This window comes from Meleagris gallopavo, chromosome 2 (assembly GCF_000146605.3).
Source record: "Meleagris gallopavo isolate NT-WF06-2002-E0010 breed Aviagen turkey brand Nicholas breeding stock chromosome 2, Turkey_5.1, whole genome shotgun sequence".
Taxonomy (NCBI): Eukaryota; Metazoa; Chordata; class Aves; order Galliformes; family Phasianidae; genus Meleagris; species Meleagris gallopavo.
Window position 1 is genome coordinate 100562293 of NC_015012.2, and position 15565 is coordinate 100577857.

At 40.0% G+C, this 15565-nt stretch overlaps 1 protein-coding gene across 6 annotated transcripts in view; it reads right to left on the reverse strand.

The window, feature by feature from the left end:
* The window catches only part of PUM2 (pumilio RNA binding family member 2), a 47434-nt gene extending 36841 nt beyond the window's left edge, over nt 1-10593 (reverse strand). For 5 of the 6 annotated variants that reach the window (XM_010707974.1, XM_019613305.1, XM_010707972.1 and 2 more), the window contains exons 1-4: nt 9627-9695; nt 4244-4349; nt 3776-3963; nt 2964-3136 (exon numbers count right to left, since the gene is read on the reverse strand). In XM_010707974.1, the coding sequence (XP_010706276.1) occupies nt 2964-3136; nt 3776-3963; nt 4244-4349; nt 9627-9677 (518 nt within the window). In that variant the 5' untranslated portion in view covers nt 9678-9695. Of the gene's footprint in view, nt 1-2963; nt 3137-3775; nt 3964-4243; nt 4350-9626; nt 9696-10574 lie in introns of those variants that run through there. The other variant, XM_019613306.2, reaches the window with a different exon arrangement.
* Nucleotides 10594-15565: the final 4972 nt, after the last annotated feature.

Consider the following 15565-nt stretch of genomic DNA (forward strand, 5'->3'; position numbering starts at 1 on the left):
ACTTCAACAGGAAAAGACACACACAATATAGCAAGTATCTTTCACATCTCAAAAGCAAACAACATATTTTTCACCTCTATGTAAAGAAGACTCAGAACTCCCTCACATTTAGCATTTGACCAAAACATTTAATTTCCCTACACAAGTCATTTAACAGACTACACCAATGACTGATAATGGAAAAAAAGTGTTCCTCATATAATCCCATCAGTTCCATCTTTATTCCTTAAGAATGAACACAGCCCGTTGTCTGTAAGAAGATCTTTAGGATGGAGTAAAATGGGAGTGTTTGATTTCTCTTGGCAATACATCAGAGATATGCACCTGGAAATTGCATACTATGCCAAAACCTTGAGGTTTGTCTTTCCATATGTAAAGAGCAGGTGGTGGCTGATATTTAGACAGCTACACTTCCACTGTAAGTTTACACATCTTAAAATGCCATTAGGAGGATGGAAATTTAGCGAGTAGCAACTGACCATCACTTCCATCTCACATCTCCACAGGCTGTACTGACTACATCTCCACTGACTACAGGTGAATCTCTCAGTGCATGCAAACACCTGAAATGAGACGTCAACTGATTGATGATCTGAAAAGATCATTTGGTCTGTATTTGGTCTGGATAATGCTCTCAGACACACATTTGGTCCTGCTGGAGACAGGAGTTGGACTTGATGGTCCTAGTGGGTGTCTTCCAGCTCAGGATATTCTATGATTCTATGACTCTACCCTAATTTGGACTTGCATCCTACGTTGTGTATCATGCCACACTATTTAGACTAGAATTTTTTTTCTGACAAAAGTCTAAAATCAAATACTGGAAGTGAGTTCTGTGAGGGAATCTGTAACCTCTTAACAGCATCAGTTGTCTTGGCAGAGCACTATAATTATATTCATTTATGGTTTTTCAAGAAAAACGCAGATTTCAGTTAAGATCACTTGTGAAGATGGGGTTCACAACCGCAAAAATCAGCCTTACAGGATTAACCTGCACCTACTCCAAGAGTACGCTGACAGAAGACTCATTCTAGGATAGAGGCACAGCCTCTGTAGTGCCTGCTCTCCTTCCTCTTCAGGACTCCAAAGCTATCCCTTCTTACTCACCAAGGCAAAGAAACCTGCTAGAATTTATGTGTTTGCCAGTATCAATCCTCCAGGCTGCAGAACTAGAAATCACTTAGTAAGTTCTGTCAGCAATACTTTATGATTCTTTTTTTAGGACAAAATCCTTCAGGTGAAAGCACATTGGGCATTTTTTGAATGTAAAGAACAACCTACAACAATCATCTATCTATAAGGTACTGCATATCTACGTATCCTAGCTTGCAACTATATTTAGCTCAATGAATAAAACCAAGTTTGAAGCTGTTTAACATTCCTTATTCTTCCCAAGTGACATACAGTATCAACAAAGCGAAGAACAAAAGGAAAAGAAACAGTTATTTCAGTACATATTTTAGTTTAAAAAAAATGTCCTAAGTACAATAAAAATACAAGGAGGAGCACAGGACAAAGTTTTGTTTTACTACTTATGTTTACTTAGTAAAGGATGCTCCTTATATCAGTACTGTTCTGTTGCTATAGTTAAAGTTGTGTCAATACTTCAATTATAAACCTCTGTTTGGAGAGCCTTATACCATCGCTTCATATGGGCCATTTCAATTAGATGGCCTTATTTTTTGAGAGGTTTTCTGGCTTTGGATGCTTTGCTCTAGTTTTTAATCATTTCCTATTTTAAATAATAGAAAAGGTATTTCTGTACTGGGCAGCCTGGTGTAGGGGTTGGCTACCCTGCCCACAGCAGGGGGGTTGAAACTAGATGATCTCTGAGGTCCTCTTCAACCCAGGCCATTCTATGAGTTTATGATTCTATGATTTGCAAACCATTATTTCAAAACTGAAATAGATCCTGAAGAAGCACGACAAAAAAAATGATTCTACATTTGCTACCTATAATATAGAAAGTAACTTCATTTCACATATTGCAGAATGCATCCGAAAGGAGGTAATCAGTTTGAGCTCTCTAATATGTGTGGTATTATATTATTCTCAGTAACACATCCTGAAAAATAGGTCTGAAGAATCCTTCCTTAGCCTTAGGTAATTACATTTTTAAGGGGTAGAAAATACTTAAAAATGAGATTCAGACATGCATTTTAATATACTTGCTTAATTATAAACTAATGAAAGCACGACTATTAGGTCACGTTCATCACATTAATACGAATTAATGAGCAGCACTCTAGTTTTCTAATCCTGCTAATTCTTCTCTATGACAGCTATAAATGCACTAGTCACCTAAAAACAAAGATTAGTCCTTTAAAAACATCCAATTTAAAATGCATTTTAGCATTATTAAAAAAGCAGGCTGGCTGTGCTATCGTAAATGTATCGTTCAAAAACCTTGAGTTTGTTCCATTTTTTTTTTTCCCTAGGAAAAGAATTAAACGGTAACACCACTCTATACAGTGAATTATGACACTTAGTTCTGTGAACTCTCATCCAAGTACATAATTCCCACAAAAACTTTTGTGGAGAAATAACTGTGTTAGGCTGAGGTGCTCACCAGCAAAATCACAAGGTATGCTATAATTCCGTAGGATTATCTCTCTACAACAACCCGATGCAAAAGTTAGAAAGTATCAAAAGGAAGCAGAGAGAGAAAAGGATTGACTTTGTAATCAAAAGGGTGAAAGCTTTCATCCCCCTTTAATTCACCACATTGTGAAGGTACTCATTTGCTTTGAAGAAATACTTTATTAAAATGAATTTGTCTCATGAGAAGTGACACACACACTAATGACATCCTAAGAAACACGTGGCACAGTGGGAAAGGGAGGACGTGAGGCAGCAAGAATCAATCTGCAGCTGGATAATGTTTGAAGCTGACACACAAACCAGAAGTGTAATAATGCCTAAAGAGACATGTTCGCCTTCTCGAGAAACAGTTAAAAGCTTACTTAAAATCTTTGCAATCGGCATCCATTCCATTTGGCAAACCTCTGCCATTTATTTTAGTAACATCCTCATCATCTCCTTGTTTAAGATCTCTGTTTTTGTCCTCCTCAAATGGAGAAGCCTTGCCTTTCTGATCTCCTTTCTCAGGTCCATCTGTTTCAGCATCTCTAGTGCCCTGAGGAAAAAGAATCTGTTTGATTCTGAATATTGAACAGAACACAATAGGAGCACCACAAGGTGACCTAATTCTACACTACAGCGCACGTAAACAATACAAACAGTTTGTTTTCAATAGAATTGCATCTGGTGGGTAACTTGGTCACCAAGTTTTGACCACATGCAATTAAAAACTGCCAATATGTGAAAAGGAATGCCAGGATTTATAATGGAAGAGCTAACTCAACCTTAACTATAGCGGTGCTGTTGAAGCAATAACACTTTTATTTATACAGTTAAAACATCCAGTACACAAAACCCCGTTACTGAAACACAGAACAGGAAAAATCTAGGAAAAAAAGTACATTTTAAATTAAATGCATTTTAAATTATTTGTGACCTTTTCCCTCCTTTCCCTCCTTTCTTTAAAGGAAAGTACTGTTTTTAAGGCAGCTGTTTAGTCAAGATTCCCAAACTACTTCCCTCTGACCTCCTTAGCCCCCTTCAACCAAGGAAGACAAGCAGATAGCAACTATACACACTTCCTAAAGAGAAGAGGAAAAAAAACAACTGGACAAATCACATAAAAAATATAACTCTGTAAATCACTAAGACCACAGCACGTAACTACATAAGCTTAACACGCCGTATTACTTACAAAAGCTCCTTTCCTAAACCGGGAATCCAATTTATCAGCTGGAGAGGAACTTAACACATATTCTACCATGCTCACTCCAAGGCCACCACTTTCTGATCGTGGAGACAATACAGCATTTACTTCACTGTTGCCATGAAAACCCTGTCCAGGCTTTCTCTGTACCATAATAGGCTGGGACATAGAATGGTCTGTTAAAACAAACAAAAATATCACAATTGTACTTTTTGAATACAACTTGCAATATTTGTTCATTTCATTACAGATAAGTATGAAACAAGCTGAAAAAGAAATAAATTCAAAATCCCACTTTCCAAAAGTGTTATTAGCATACAACCACCAGGGCTATATACAATTAAAATGAAAGTAAAACCAAATTCATTACACAGATATCTAACACTTAGTATACTGTTTTACTTTAACGCATACCAAGTAATTAAATTTTTCAGTACTTATCTATTTATCACTTACGAGGAGTTCCCCATGCAGTCTCTCTCCACTCATCACCAAGGAATATCCCTTTTTGTCCATCTTTTGCTGAATCATCAGGTTCCCAAAACTTTTTGGCAGGTAAAAGCTGTGTAAGAAGAGAAAATTATCTTTTTTACAAAATGATTACAAATAGGCAAAAATTAACAATACAACTAAGATGATGAGCAATTTGTCTTAGAGATACCAAAGTCAGCTTTACATGAGGAAGCACGCATAGTTGGAATAATTAAAACACCTGAAGTTGTTACTGAAGCTGATGATGCATTAAAAAATTGCTCCAATGACTGCAACAAGGCAGATCCTGAAGTTACAAGGAAGAGATATAGAATACATAGCCAGTTATGATAAAAATCGGAACAAATAATCCTCTCAAAAACTTGGAACTTTGCATTGCCTCCTCATTTTGGCTCAGAAGCTGGGCCTTTAACCAGCACCATTGTGAGAAACAGAAAGAAAGGAGTTATGTTCCAGATTTCAACAAGCAACTGACCTGCACTGTGACAAGTCAGCTCCTTTAGACAACACGAATCTCCTGACTATAAACTGGTGACCATCAAATTTGAAGTTTCAAGTGCCAGTCATTTAATGTAGCTGTATGATTCTATTCATTACTAGGCAAAGTTTCAGGTCAAATCAGTATCAGAATAATTTCTTGTACTGCCTTCAAGACAGTGCAAAACTATAGAAGTACCACATAAACAAGAATCTCTCCTGTTATTTAACTGACAAATAAAAATCATTCAACATCACAGCTGCTTAATACGAGCCCTGATGAAGCTACTAACAAGATTAATTTTTTTTTCTAGGTGTTTATTAATGTAGCTTTGAGAGAGTTTGTGAAAACTGCTTAAAGAAGAGGGTAAGACTGCCATTAGCAGGCAAGAGAGGTGAAGGAAGCTCCTCTCAAACAACGTAAGGATTGCTGATTGATGTCTCCTATGTTTACAAGAATGATCACCAGAAAAATGTTTAGCTAAACTAGATACTGAAATCCCTGTGTTCCTTACACAAAGAATTCAGTAACACCAAAGAACTGGTGGGTGGAAGATCAACAGTCAATACTCCACAAAACCACCTATGGAAGAATTCTATGCTTGCAGTACTGCAGCAATGACTTGCTCTGACACAGGTGCTCTTTTTCTCAGTATTTGGGAGAACCACCAGCAGCTGTCAAACAAACATGCCCTGGGAGCACCAGAATATTGAATTTACCACAAATTTAAGAACTGGGTGAAGTCTGCCATCAGAGGATTTAGAAGAAGATTCATGGAATCTTAAAACTACAGTTCAACTAAAAAGCAACAGATGATATATTACAGATAAACTGAGAAAATCTATTAATATTTCTCAGCTCTGCGTAGTACCAATTCTGCACTACTTCTACTTTTTCACTTTGTAGTACAGAGGTAGACAAAAAGCATTTTCTGTTATCTGTGGAGCCTTTTATAGGGAAACAGAACCACACTTCATATTAAGCACAGTCCATCAGAAGTTCAGAGGTACTTCTAGCTGAGGTGAGAGAGATGAGAAACACAAAAGTGAAGATCAGAACAAAAATACCTTAGGTATCATAAAATTAGCACATAACTTCCAGTATGCTTACCATGAATTAGAGTTTATATATATTTTTTTGTTGTTTAATTCCACTATCAGACAGATGTTCGGATGAAGCAATGGAAAGCAATAAGCAGACGTAAGTAGAACAGACTGCAATTCTGATTTCAAAATTCATTTTCAGAGTTCCTATCACAGGAAGAAATTCTTCACTGATAAAAAGACACGATAGTGACCACTGGCAAAAGGTTGTGTACTTCCTTTTCTGTTGTACTGTATGTATGTGTTTTTCTCTGTTCTACACTGAATGCTTTTAGCTTCCAAACATATGCATTCAACTTCTTATTGTCTTATGTTCTCTGGTGGACAGTAAAGCTTCCAAATAAACATAATGCATCACCTATACCTCGGGAGGCCACAGTTAAAGCTGAACAGATTCATGGAGACATTTTTGCTTAAATTTTACACAACTCAGAAGTCCCTCAACTATCCAGAGAAACTGACATTCTTAAAGATTATAATCTGTGCCTTCCCATGGAGGAGTGACCTGGATTTTTAGGCTTTTGTTTGTTTGTTTAAAGAGAGAGAGTGTTGATGGGTTGACATACTATGTCCATTCAAAGGGATTTTTTAGCTACTGGATTGCCATAAAGAAGCAGCTGTAGCAGCTGTCAATTATCTCACTGTAGGACTCAAAAAATGTGCTTTTCAAAAACAAGAACTGTGTTCTTCTCCAACAGATAAGAAAAAACCAACAGTAACTACGTCTTGCTCTCTGATAACATGCCTTGTCCTCAATACTTCCTACATCTAATCTAGTAACCTGCAGTTCAAAAGACACTTTACAAAAATGCATCCATTTCTAAGTGAAAAGAAAGAGTGCCGTATTTCTTACTAAGCTCTTCCAACAGTATGCTCAAGTGTCCTCTTCAGTAGCAGCCCTGCTCCCTTTTATGTCTCTGCTGGATGAACAAAGCTCTTTTTTATGCACAGATAATAACCAATTATGTTAAAGTTCACTCTTAACCAGCTCTAACAAGGAACTACACAGTCTCAATTACGGGATCTTTAACAACTTCTTTTTTTCCCCAAGATCAGAAGTTATTACTATGTAGCTTACTACAAATTCTCTAAATGAAGTTTTGAGACCAGAAATGGCTACACTGTCCCTAAAACAAAATCAATATGCATTTTGATCCCCACTTCTACCACTTCCTGAAGGGAGGTTGTGATGAGGAGGGGTTTGGTCTCTTCTCCCAGGCAACAAACAGGACCCGAAAAAATGGCCACAAGTTGTACCAGAGGAGGTTTACACAAAAGGAAGGACTTTTTCTCTCAGAGAGTGGTCAGGCACTGGAATGGCTGCCCAGGGAGGTGGTGGAGTCGCCATCCCTGGCAGTGTTCAAGAGGCGTCTGGATGAGGAGCCATGAGATGTGGTTTAATAGCTTGTGGTAGCAATGGTAATGGTAGGATGACTGGACTAGATGATCTTGTAGGTCCTTTCCAACCTTGTGATTCCATGATTCTAAGAACAGATGTTACCAAATAAAATTATTTTACATTGCAAATAAAATTTATTTTACATATGGCTGTATGAGGTCAAACAAAGGGTCCTGGAGCCCTGAAAGCCAGCCCTGAAATAGGAAACAGCAGATGCCTGAAGAAGAGAAATAGCAACACGTGCCAGTATGTCTTCAGAATATCACCCTGACCTTGAGAGTCATGATTGTTATTGAAAGCTGGAGCCAGAAGCAGCATCTGCATTTAACCATCTAAGAGCTACAACTGTAGGTGATATTTTCAAAAAGATGCCTGCAGAACAGCAGATCTCCTGCTAACAGAGCTCTGGTCTGCTTCTTTACAGAAGAATTACAAGATGGAAAGAGATCAAGGATCACTTTGTGGAACAACACATCTGGCTCATGTTCTGCAGTCCCAATCCTGCTACTGACTGACAGCAGGCTCAGTTCAGACAGAGACCTTAACAAAAAGATTTCCAGTATGCATCCTGCCCAAAATGCTTGCATCAGGATTCATGTGCTGTCTTCATTTCAGCAATGACGTGGGAAGTAAGACCTAACAGCCTCTTGATGTCAAGAAATGTTGAATCCCACTGGGGGAAAAAACCAGACCAAGAAGGGTAAAAGAATTACATGGACAAGAAATTAATTTCAGTTCAGAAAAAAAAATTAACAGATAAGAAAAATTGAGGAAGAAGTCTATTTCCCAAAAGCTAGAAGCAAATCATTTGAAATGATCCCTTCAATCCTTTTGAAGTGGGCAGATGGAAGCACTTAAGAATGTACAACTACCAATTCTGTTTACACGGGTATTTGTGAGGGTATTTTCTCTAGTATTTTGGAAGGCTATTAATATATCAAAAAAGAAGGTCAACACAGTTCACATTAGGTTCCATGCAGTGCAGCACTGCTGTGAAACACTAAGTAACACAAAAATTACAATGTCAACTCAGCTATCTGAACATGCAACTAAATTGAGATGCTTGAAAGACAAGGAGAAATGGTTTTAAGTTGAAGGAGGGAAGATTTAGGTTGGATGTCAGGGGGAAGTTCTTTACAGAGAGAGTGGTGAGATGTTGGAACAGCTGCCCAGAGAGGCTGTGGATGCCCCGTCCATCCCTGGAGGTGTTCAAGGCCAGGTTGGATGGGGCCCTGGGCAGCCTGGTCTGGTATTAATGTGGAGGTTGGTGGCCCTGCCTGTGCAAGGGGGGTTGGAGCTTCATGATCCCTGAGGTCTCTTCCAACCTGGGCCATCCTATGATTCTATGAAAGACATTACTGAAAACTGTAACAGACTCAGAATTTCAGGATCACAATACAGTGCCAATTCCTGATACAAGATTACTGCAACAGAACTCCTTTTTTATAAAAAAATTATTTAAATAAAAGTCTTCATAGCTCTGCAGAATTCATTAAATGCTTCATTTAAGTAAAAAAAGATCAAACACGACTAGCAACTTGTCAGCCAGCAAGTGTTGAGCAACCAGAACACAACATTTGTTTTCTGCCAGTGAGTTACAGTTTCCCTTGAGCATGCAGTCCTGTAATTATCTTTTAAAAATTAAGAAGAAATATTGTCAGTAGTTCCATTATCAAAAAACTTTATTAACATCCAGCAAAAGAAATAGATCATTGTTTGAAATTTTTGTTTAATGTGAATTTATTCCATTATTATGTCCTGCCAAGGCAAGTAACGGATGTTGATTACTTTTAAAACAGTTCAGGTCTTTCAAAGACAGTTTCCAAAGTCACTATTTATGATGCCCAGATCTTCAGAAGTACACTGACACTGGGAATGAATAAAAAAACTCCTCCCCATCGAGATAATTATACAATAGCCCTTCTACTCCTGGTTAAAACGTTATTTTAAGGAGTAATTACCAATAAAGGCATCATAAATTACCACATTTCTGTTAAGTCGTGCCAATATCTTTCCTGGAGCCAAAACCCTTAGCAGTTCTTAGCATCCTTGGCTTGTTAGGGGTGGCAGCTGCTTCCTCATTTAGACAGTGACAATGAAAACATGCCTTATTTCATAGAATTGCACAAGATTTTAAAGAAATTAGATAGTTGCTTCCCCTAGAGTTATCAGTCATCTGGCAGGACTACAGTAACACCACAGTCACCGAACATCCCATGTTCTCACAAGACACTCAGATCCTCAGCGGCCTGAAAAATCAATTTGCTCTTACAAGCAACTCTTCAGTCAGCTTGGTATCATTTACAACTCTTAAACTGCATCAAAATTTTCACAACTCCAACTGGATTTTCAGTCCTCAGTAATTACCTCTCCCATTCCCCGAGATTCTAGGGCAAGAGCTTGAAACTCATGATTCATCTCATCCACAGATCGAACCTGTAGGAGGAAAAACAAAACAGTGATCTGCTACATAGTCCAATATGTTTTATTTTTGTTATTATAGTTTGTAATACTCCATATTTTTAACAACTGAGAGCACGAAGAAAATTGCTAATGAAGCTAGGTTGAACATGAGTTTGGGGCATGGACACACTTGTTAATTACCAAGTTAGTGAACCATTCTAATACAGTAACGAGCAAGAAATCCCATGAAAAAATTAAAAATGATCAACTTTGTATATCCAGATAGAGGCCACTCATCACGGAAGCAATGACCAATGTTCTACTGTCAGTAAATAAAAAAACTGAGATGCAAGAACTGAACATACACTTGAGAAAGGAGACAACCGATGCGCAGTGTTACTGAGTACGTGCAGCAGCAAGCCAAGAAAAGCTCACTGGACAAGTCACAAAAGCTACCCATAGCAGAACTGGGCTGCTATCACAACTCAGCTACCGACTGCAACATCACCATTTCTCTCACCGTCTGCCAGGAAACATTTGTTTGAATACAGAAGTTACGTTATAAAAGCAGGGGTTGCTGCAAAAAGCATCCTGCTTTTCCACGGCATGCATAATTAAGATGGGTACGGAGCCAATTCAAAACAGTTTCAATGAGAGTAAATTTAGTTTCACAGCAAATTATGAAAAAAAAATCAGCCTCGTGATCTTTTTTCCAAGATGCTGCTGTTTTAGTCAAACAAGGTTGATTTTATTCATTTAAACACCGCAATCAGATTGTTGTGTATCTTTAATAAAGCTGAACACATTTTTCATGCAAATTAAAAATCAGGTTGAAATCTATGTCAAACACACTCTTACTTCATTAGCTCAGTGGGGCAATCCAATTTTTGTGCAAGAGCACGGGAAAATTACCTGCAGAAGAGTATTTTAGAAAGAAAAACTGGAAATTGAAGCGTTGAAGTACTTCTGAATTTGAGCATTCCAGTTTCTGAAAGGAGAATTACTGTAGGGACGGCTGACAGATTTGAGTACCTCACCACGACCAACTCCCCAGAACAGCGTCAGGCACGTCAGTTCCAACTGCAATTCAGGAGTACAGTTGGGATTTGTCCAAGTTGTCTTTTTTTGTTTTACAGGACCCAATAGCAAATACTTTTCCAACACACAACAAACCTCAAAAACGTGCACACACACTCCCAAATCTCTACAAAAAGACAATCCATCAAGCAGGGAAATGGTAGAGCTAACTCTTCTCCTCCCAACTTTTAAGTCAACTTCAAGAAATTGGAAGTCGTCTTATTTCTTATAAATACATGTCAGTACGCTGAACTTTCATTTTGCTCACTCTCTCCTTTCTTACAAGCATGAAATGTAAGTTAGTGTTATCTACTGCCACCAGCAGCAAAAAACATAATAGTCCTATAGCTGCAGCAAAGAAGGTCTCCATTTCGTTTCCCATCAAACAGAGCAGCCCACAAAATACTCTCCCGGATCACGAATACAGGCTTCACAGACGAGCTTACAGCCTGAAGAAAATACAGGCAGCACTAATAGCTGCAGGAGCCCTGCTTTCCTCAGCCTTACCCTGATCCCTACAACAGAAGCAAACACCTGTGGTGCCAACAACCCAGCACGATGCTGCACTACACAGGCAGCCGTGTCCCCCACCATCACTCTGAAGATCACTCTCTCTCTCCATCTGCCAGCTACCTGCTTTTGGAATCAGCTGCTAGATGTAATCTTCATTTTCAGAAGCTGAAAGCAAATAAGCAATTCCTATTATGGTTCCATTTTCAAGGCCAGGCTGGATGGAGCTTCAAGCAACCTGGTCTAGCAGGAGGTGTCCATGCCTACAGCAGAGGGCTGGAACTACATGATCTTAAAGGTCCCTTCCAACCCAAACCCTTCTATGATTCTGTGCTATTTCCAATAATGCACAAACACACACACTGGGAGGAATATCAGCTCTCACATGCTGCTGTTATAAGGCTACACTGTGAAAGGGGGAAAAGTTCAGGGATACTCTTCAACAGCTCCTTTTCCCCTGCCACAGAAACTCGATACAAGATACCAGCACACACTAGTCCATTATTCATCACAGTATTAAGCATGAGGTTCTGACAGAGACCAAAAATAGTAGTGCTGTTTTTTTGGAATACAGACTTAATACTCCCTTTATCTTCTACTCTCTAAAACATACAACATATTTTACATCTAAACATCTATACTAAAGCTTTTCTTTACTCTGTATCAGGACTCTCAGAGCAGGTATCTCATTTTGCACTGTTCCTCTGCTGCCTCGCACTGCGTCCACCAGACAGCCCTCAGACCTGAAAGCCACAAGCTTCAAGCAGTAAGCCGAGATGATGCTAGAGGTAAAAAGGTCAAGAGAGCTCCCGCTTAAAGTAATTGCCACTTCTGGAATCCAGGCACCTGAATCTGCACGTAAGGAGAGGCACCTGCTCCAACAGCCCTGCTGCCTGTAAGCATCTCTGCATTTTCCAAACTAATGCAAGCAAAGATCACCTCTCCCTTCCCAAGCAAACACCCGAACCACCACGACAAAGGGAGGGCTGCACTGCGCAGCTGCAGGTACAGCACCAGGCCAGGGGCACAGCACACACATCTGCTGACTGACTCACAAAGCTGGCACTGAAAAAACCAGAAGCTGTTGGTTGCTCTGCAAATGCTTCAGCCTCTGCGTTCTCCTCAATAAGTTCAATGCAAAACACCTTTCCAGCAGCTTCCTACAGGCGGTGGTGGCTCTTCTGCAGCGTTTATCATCTCATGTATAAATACATCCTTACGGTGGCCTTCACGTTACTAACAAATTAAATTAGTTGAAGAACACAGCAATGGCTGTACTTTGAAACGCAGTGTGCTGCAGTTCTGCCAGTCCTCCAGTTGGGTTCAACACAGCCCAGTCTTCTTGGGCAGACACCTGACTACATACACAAAAAGTTCATTTAACATTTCAGAGGGGTAGTGGCTTGAAATTAATACACAAAAAATATTTTACTAGAAATGAAAACTTTAGATAAATCTAACAGAAGTTTATAATGAAGAATAAGGGAAAAGATGCAAGGAGCCTAAACTGCAAATCCAATGGCCTTTATTATCACATATTGCAGTTCAGAGCTGTATATAGTTTTCTAATCCAGAATATTCTGCCAAATTTCCTAGTTTCCTTATTCAGAGACCAGCCAATCATGTGTCCAGATACCAAAAGCTCCGCAGCAGCCGAATACACAACCAATGCAGTCAATAAGGGAACACTGCACAGAAGTTAATTACAAGCTGCATTTTAAGAACACGTGGCGTTTGTTTGCTTAAAGCAGCCTTTGGCTGGATGCATCTTCCCACACCTCTGAGACACCGAAGACCCAGAAGCTCGCTTACTACCCAGCTGCCCAATAAAAGTTCACATTTCTGTGCTATGAATATCTACTTGAAAATCAGTAACATTTCTTGAGCAACACTGACATCAATATTGAACGCAGGACTAATTAAGTGCTCCAAAATGAGTTACAGGACAGCTGAAAGAAGCAGTCCAAGTAAACAACACATGCTAAAGGCACTTAGGACAACCAATTTTGAAGTTTTAATGTGATCCCACAGTTCAAATCTAAAAAGAACACTATTTTCTCCCAGCACATCCTTAAAAATTTTCACTGCGTTAGCATCCTTAAAAACAAATTTTTGCAGGCAAATTCATTATTTAATCTATTTTAGGTTTCTGAACTAATATTCTGAGATCTAAGTTTTATTCTACATGATCATTAACATCCTCAGATGCTCTATCAAAAACAAATTTGTCAGCCACCACTGGCTCACAGTGCTTCTCAGAGTGCAATTTCAGAACTGATGAGAGTGGAAAAAAAGAAGGCTACAAAGCAGCAGTTCTGTTCTCATGTAGTAAAGTGGTCAGTGCTGTTCAACATCCTTACCAGTGACCCAGGCAATGGGATCAAGGACACCCTCAGCACTGAGGATCCAAGAGGTCCAGCTGATACAATAGAAGGAAAATACACCATTGAGAGGGACCTGGACAGGTTTGAAAAGCAAGCCTATGTGAACATGAGGTTGACAAGGCCAACTGCAAAGTGTTGCACAAGAATTGGAGCAATCCCAAGTATATGTATAGACTGGGAGAAAAACTCACTGAGAGAAGTCCTGCAGAGAACTTGTGTTTTCTGGACTACTAAAATCTTGATGCAAGCCAGCAGTGTGTGCCTGCATCCCATAATGCCAACAGTACCCTGGGCTGCACCAACAGACGAGGTAGCAGCAGGGAGAGGGATGGGGTTGTCCCACCGACCCTCTGCTCTGCCTTTGTGAAGCTCCATCAGAAGTAGTGTGTCCATGCCTGGAACCCCCAGTACAGCAAGGATGCAGAGCTGTTGGAGTGGGTCCAGCAGAGCCACAAGGATGAACATACGGCTGGAGCATCTCTCTTATGAAGAAAAGTTGAGAGAGCTGGGCTTGTTCAGTTTGGACAAGGTTCTGGAGAGACCTTGTACCTGATGGGAGCTTACCAACAGGAGGAAGAGCAATTCTTCACATGGTCTAATAGTGGTAAGACAAAGAGCAATGTCCACAAAAGAGGAGAGGTTGAGATGAAATATGAGGAGGAATCTTTTTTGCAGAGGTTGGTGAGATGGTGGCACAGCTGCCCAGAGCTGTGGGTGCCCCACCCCTGGAGGTGCTCAAGGCCAGGCTGGGAGGGCCTTGGGCAGCCTGAGCTGGTGAGGGGCAACTAGCCCACAGGAGGGGTTGGAACTTAAAGGTCCCTTCCAACCCAAGCCATTCTGTGGTACTGCAAAGAAGAAATATTCAACAAAAGCACTTTCCAATCTGCTAAAGGCAAGTCACAAAAGAATATGGTGATGATAACATATGTCACGTGTATACGCAGTTATTCACTTGCCTGGTATCCTTCTAGTCTATAATCTGGAACCATGCATGTTGGAAAAAGGAACTTCTTAGACTCGTACAAGCAGGAAACAAAATTATATGTATGTACTCAAGGCCTGCTCCAAAAGAAACACCTCCTGTTTTATTATGTGGGCCCATGACAGCAGAGGCAGATGATGCTGGTATGGCAGCAGAGATTTAACCTCCCCCCCAATATCCCATTATATTTGTTGCCCTGTGACAGATGGCAGCAGAGGGGCAGTCTGACAGAATGGGGACTGAAGCAAAGGCGTGTCACTGAATTCCTCCAAGGCTCTTTTTCAGGGCTGGTGAAAATGTCCAGCTAAGGGTGGTGACCGTATTGAGAAACAGTGTTTCACAGCTGAGAATGTGCTCTATCAAATCATGTTACTGTGCTCTTTGTAGCCATTGTTGTTTTCAAGGAAATAAATAGGAGGCATTATTTTCAGAGCACCCCACACATCTATGCCAGATGTAATCTCAGAAGGCACTGCCAAACCGATCTGTTTCCCTGTCCTCTACCAACAGAGCACACAAACCCAGTCTAACAGGACACTACCTCCCAGCAAGAGAGGCAGATGAAAATGTACCATCCTTGCACCACCCACTTCAGTCCCATCTGGTGGTTGCAGAGGCCAGCACCATCCAGAAACCTTGGGTTCTCTTCCTGGCTGCAAAGTGAAACACGCTTCATGAAACACAAAACAGCACTCACTACTCACAAACCTTTCTGCCACTGAGAAACTGCTCTCTTCCTTGCACAGACTCTTATATTCATCTTTCCATCCAGTAAGTATTGCTCAGAGAGTGGCACAACTGCCTGGTACAAGCTTTCCTAAACTACTTTCAGATGTCCTAAAGCCCAGAACTTTAATGCTCACAGCCAAAAACAGGCAGAACTACCAGCCTAACCAATTAATAACATGGCACGATTTATAACTATTTATTTACTGCTTGCTCCATTTGAA